The 6,000-nt window shown below is 38.2% G+C and overlaps 1 protein-coding gene across 1 annotated transcript; it reads right to left on the reverse strand.

The window, feature by feature from the left end:
- Nucleotides 1-4,355: 4,355 nt before the first annotated feature.
- LOC126493511 (olfactory receptor 150-like) lies at nt 4,356-5,273 on the reverse strand. The gene has a single exon (XM_050130526.1). It carries the CDS (start codon nt 5,271-5,273, stop codon nt 4,356-4,358), a length of 918 nt encoding a protein of 305 aa, XP_049986483.1.
- Between the last annotated feature and the right edge of the window lie 727 nt (nt 5,274-6,000).

Here is a 6,000-nt window from a genome sequence, read left to right on the forward strand (position 1 = left end):
CTTTGCAATGAACATTTCCAGGTCAAGATATAAGAACAAAAGAGTTTACTTCATGACTCATGAAATATATTTTCACCTTCCTTTTTTTTTCTTTCCTTTTCTTAAAATTTATCTGAGTTGGGATGTTCTAACAAACACAAGACCTTTATTTTGTGTGTGGTATTTAATATATTTACCTACATAAATAATAATCTAATAAAATTGGAAACTTATTCCTGGTGATAAAATGTGGTCAGTCAGAAATGAAGACAGCCTATTCCAATTTGTCCACTCAATATTCTGGTAAAAGCTTACTTCTATTTAAATGTCTTTAAAATGGAAGGAATCACACAAATCTTCTCCAGTTCATCATAGCTGACTTAATTTTCTAGTGACTACTACAAAATTAAACTAAAAACAGCACAACTTCATACTAGAGCTAGAGCAGAATGCAGAGGATGGGCTAATTCTGTGCATTCTTGACCCGAGAAAGTGGCTGACGCATTCTATAAAATTTAAAAACTACTCTGTGAAATATTGCATAAATGAATCTAATAATATATATTTTCCTGACTTTTCACATCGGTTCCTCTAGAGTCATGACATTAATCAAGTTGGGATGAACATTCTACTCTTCTTATTTTCAAAAGCTCAGCACCAAGTTTTACTAGTCACTTGCAAAATCACTAATGTTGATATGTAGTAACTTGTGATCAACATTCTGTAGTCATCAGTGCTGAGAGATGAGGGCTTCAGGCACAGAACTATTTTTGTAGTTAGTCTAATGGTAGGGTAACATCCCCAAGAGCTTTTTCAGCTCTAAAGTTGGTAACAGTCTTAGCTTTCACAGTAACCTAAACAGTTATGCCTCCTATGTTCTTAAAGTGACCCCTGGACTTTTATATGCCAGCTCCAAATAGCATGAAACCATTCTCTAGAAAGGTTTACAACTCTCAGGGAACAAACCTTTAAAGAGAAGCAAATTACATTTTCCTGCTGCTTAATCTTTTTTTTCTATGTAAATGCTGTATTTTATTTCAGTTCTATATTTTTAATTTTTTTATTAAATTTTTTTATTAAAATTTCTGCCTCCTCCCTGCCTCTCTTTTCCCTCCCCCTTCCCCCACCCCCCCACTCCCCCCTCCCCCCCCCCCCCCCCCCCCCCCCCCCCCCCCCCCCCCCCACCCNCCTCCCCCCTCCATCCAGGTCTAGGAAGGTGAGCATCCAAACAGGCTAGGCTCCCACAAAGCCCCCTCCCCCCACTTTTCTCCTCCTTCCTCTCCAGTCCAAAGAGCAGTCAGGGTTCCCTGCCCAGTGGAAAATCCAAGCCCCGCCCCCTCCATCCAGGTCTAGGAAGGTGAACATCCAAACTGTTTAGGCTCCCACAAAGCCAGAATATGAAGTAGGATCAAAACCGCGTGCCATTGTCCTTGGCTTCTCATCAGCCCTCATTGTCCACCATATTCAGAGAGTCCGGTTTTATCCCGTGCTTTTTCAATCCTAGTCCAGCTGGCCTTGGTGATCTCCCAATAGATCAGCCCCACCGTCTCAGTGGGTGGGTGCACCCCTTGCGGGCTTGACTTTCTTGCTCATGTTCTCCCTCAGGGAAGTATATATCTTAATTAAGGGAGGCATTTTAGGGTTGGCAAGAGCCTTGACTCTAGAGGGGATCCCAGGGGTCCAAAGAGATGTCCCCTACTAGGTCCTTGGGCAGCTGAGGAGAGAGAGCCTGAAAAGGCCCGATCCTATAACCATACTAATGAATATCTTGCATATCACCATAGAACCTTCATCTGGCGATGGATGGAGATAGAGACAGAGACCCACACTAGAGCACTGGACTGTGCTTAATTTTTTATATCATCAAAAGTTGTACATTAGTCTTAAAATTTTATATGCAGAACGATTTGTATTAAAAGCAATGTTTTATCAATTGAAATCTTAGTATGATTTGATTTCTGCATTTCTCATATGCTACTAAATAGTGTTGTTGGTTCAGTTCCACACTACATTGAACCCACACTATAGTGGTCTTATGAATCCAGAAGACATTCTGACAGGTACCTCTTAATGAAAAATATCCAAAGATTTGAAAATAATAAACCATTTTTAATAATATAAGTCTTTTTTGTATCCTGTCTAAATCTGTAATCTATATATTTGAGGACTCGTCCCTCATCTATCTAAACTGGTGGGATTAGAGGCAAGTGCCAGTATACCAAAAAAGCTTTATTTATTTGTCTGTGTATTTGTATGCGTGTAATGTGGTTGTGTGCACATGTGCATGCATGAGTATGTGAAGGGTAAAAACAAACTCTGGTGTTGTTCCTTAGGGTGTCCACTTTCTTTGATGCAAGGTCTCTAACTACATTGTAAGTAGCTAAGTAGGCTAGTCTGGGTGTTCAGATTGTTCTAGGAATCTAACTGTCTCTACCTCTAAGTGCAGTGATTACAATTGCTGCTTACTACTACTACTGATAATAGATTTTTGAGAATCAACTCAATCCTGGTGCTAATGAACAAAAATTTTAGCAAATGAATTTTTTTTCCAATCCTATTTGTTATGCTGCCCCGCGGCAGTAGGCAGCAGAAATGCCATAAGTTCCAAATGGTGGTTAGCGGGCCCTGGGAGCAGCCATTCCCAGGCAGAGACGGCTGCTGGTCTCAGAGCAGTGGTGGTGGGCCATGTGGCAGCAGGCAGTGAGCCCCAGGCAGAGACGGCCGCTGGTCCCTGAGCAATGGCTGGTCCCAGTCAGGGAGACACATGGCGGGCGGGTAGAAGACAGAAACATGGATAGACATGATATGTAGGGTGTTTATTCAGGGGGTTATGGAGGAGGAAGGGTGAAGGGGGGGCAGAGAGAGGGAGAGAGTGAGAAGAGGAGAAAGAGACAGAGAAGGGGGAAGCAGAGAAGTGGGGAGAGAGGCAGAAACAAAGCTGCCTCTCCGAGAGGAAGATGGAAAAGAGCAAGCTCAGGCCAGAAGCTGAAGATCAGCCAGCCTCAGCGGATGGGGAGGAAGCAGAGTGGGAGTGGGCGTGGCTTGTCTCTTAAAGAGATAGAAAACCATAACACTATTTTTTAAATTAATTTTCTATTTTTAAACATTTATTTATTATGTAAACAGTATTCTACATGCATATATTCCTGCATGCCAGAGGAGCGTACCACATCTCATTATAGGTGGCTGTGAGCCATCATATAGTTGCTGGGAATTGAAATCAGGACCTCTGTGAGAGACTCTTTATAAACTCTGCTTGCTGGTGTGAATATTTTTGATTCTTCTTGATATAAATATTGAGGAAACCTGAAAAGAGCAGACTTTCCTGTGGCCACGTGTGTAACCTTTTGACATCCAATTGGATAAAACCATAGCAAGCACATTTATAATAAAATGGTATTTAAAATTTTTCCTTTAAATAACCCCAACACTAACCTAGAGCTTCCAGAACAAGAATATTTAGCAGTTCCATGTATTCTTGTCTAACCCCTATTTTTCATTCAAAATTGCTCATAAGTTCATGAGTAAGGCTTATCTTTATTCAGAAAAAAATGCCAATTTTAACTTTCTTCCATGCTAATAAGTAACACAAATAGATGCTACAATGAAAGACTATAACTTCATAACTACTGAGTCTGATACTCAGAGAGGTAAGAGAGAAAACAAAACAACATAACTCTACATTATAAAGAAATATGACTATGGAGTTATAGGAAAACGAGGAGGAGTCATACAGCTCTTTGAAAAATAATGCACTTCACCTCGCAACATATTCCCCATTGCCTTTCTAGTTTAAGATTGTATAAACACATATGTGTGGGAACCTGTCTTCTGTTAGTTAACACATGCACTAATATAGTGCTGTATACTTTTCAATAATCAGAATTACACAATATTCCTATTGTATAACTTATTTTATTTAAATGGCTTCATTTATGAAATTATTCAAAGTATTTTTGAGTCATTTGCTAATTGAACAAGAAGACCTTCTACAAATCATTGAGGCAACAAAGAAAGATTGCAGAAATTTATGTATATCCATCTTATTAAAGTTAAATTTGGCTTGCTTAGGCAGAGCTTGGTTCATATACGATATAATAATCAAGCAAAAAAAAAAACAGGTTAGGAAATTTTAGCAAGTGAAGTAGGATGCTATATTGAATAAGCTCTATTATACAAAGGAGTAGCACTTCGCCATGGTGTGAAGGTGAGAATCCACTTTTACCTTTGGTATATTTCTTCCAAATACCATGTGCTAACAATCGTCTCACATCTAATGTTACTAATCCTATATGTAGGCTATATCTTCCAATGAATTGCAAAGTTATACTGAATACCTAATAAAAGTCATTCTTTGTTGCGTGGACATTTACCTTTTATATTAATTTTTTGAGGGCAACTTTGACATCTTTATTTCTCAGGCTGTAGATCATAGGATTTAACATAGGCACAACAATGGTATAAAACACAGATGACAATTTACTTTGTCCCAGGGAGCTGACTGATGGTGGCTGAAGATACATGAATGCTAAAGAACCATAGAAAATAGCAACAGCCAAGATGTGGGAGCTGCAGGTGCTGAAGGCCTTGAGTCTTCCCCCAGTGGAATGAATGTTGAGGATGCTGACAATGATGAAGATGTAGGAACTAAGAATGGTCATAGCTGGAAAAAAAATGTTAAATGAACCAAGGGACCATAACAGTACTTCATTGATAAAAGTACTAGAGCAAGAGAGCTCCAGTAATGGGAAATAATCACAGAAATAATGCCTTATTATATTATCCTTACAGAAAAGCAATCTTGTCATGAAGATAGCATAAGCTGTGGAACTAAGAAATCCCATACCAAATACCCCAGCAATCATCCACAAACAGACTTGATAAGACATGGTTACATTGTAAAGTAATGGTTTAGAGATAGCCACAAAGCGGTCATATGCCATTGCAGCCAACATGTAACATTCTGCAACAGCAAAAACACAGAAGAAGTAGAACTGAGCCATGCATTCTGGGTAGGGGATGACATTCCTTTCTGTCACAAAGTTCACCAGCATTTTGGGAGTAATGACAGTCGATTGACAAAAGTCAATAAAGGACAGACTGCTGAGTAAATAATACATGGGTGTGTGAAGCTGAGCACTCAACACAATCAAGATGATCATGCCTAGATTTCCAACAACTGTAACCAAATAGACTCCCAGAAAGATGAAGAAAAGGGGCAGTTGAAGTTCTGGAATATCTGTTAAACCATCAAGGATGAATTCAGTTAATGAGGTTTGATTTACTTCTTCCATTCTCTTCAGGAAAGTCGACATGAGAAGAAAATTTTATATAGAAGAAAAATGTGAGTGTCCATTCTCCTATCAATCAGTAAATTTTGAAACAATTCAGATTTTTAGGTATCTTCAATCAGCTGTTGACCTATTATTTACACAAGTAGTCAGAGATTTTGTAGTCCTGGAAAAAAAGAGGTACACAAAGAATAATCAATCAGAAGGTTGCATACTTGTGATTTTGTCATAACAACTCTGTGTATATGTATCCATTTCCTACCGACTGCAAACTATTTTAGCACCCCATATTGAGTGTTTCAAGTATTTGTCATGTCTTAGTAATAGCACCTCTTTTTTGGTAGAAAATACTTTATATGTGGTAACTTAAAAACATTATGAAAAGACATAAATAGCAAACTCAATAACGGCAGATAAATAAAAGCATTGGATAAAATTAATTAAAATATAAGCTTACACATCTATGCTGATTTTCTTAGTTAAAATTTTGGATTTTTTAGCTATGTCAAATTATAGCATTCATTATATTTTTATGAATGATTTTTACTCTATGCATAATACTGTTTATTTAAGACAAGGCTCCCAGACTGGCCTAAATTAAATTCACAGTCTTTGCCTATTTATTCCCATGGTTCAGGGTAAATTTTTAAACAAAGCTTTAGTCAGTACTTCAAATAATTCATTTTAGCATTTTCATCTGCTAAAAGTATCCGATGAAACTCCACCAGAA

The sequence above is a fragment of the Alexandromys fortis genome, unplaced genomic scaffold, assembly GCF_014885135.2.
Source record: "Alexandromys fortis isolate MF-2015 unplaced genomic scaffold, M_Fortis_MF-2015_v1.1 scaffold_335, whole genome shotgun sequence".
NCBI lineage: Eukaryota > Metazoa > Chordata > Mammalia > Rodentia > Cricetidae > Alexandromys > Alexandromys fortis.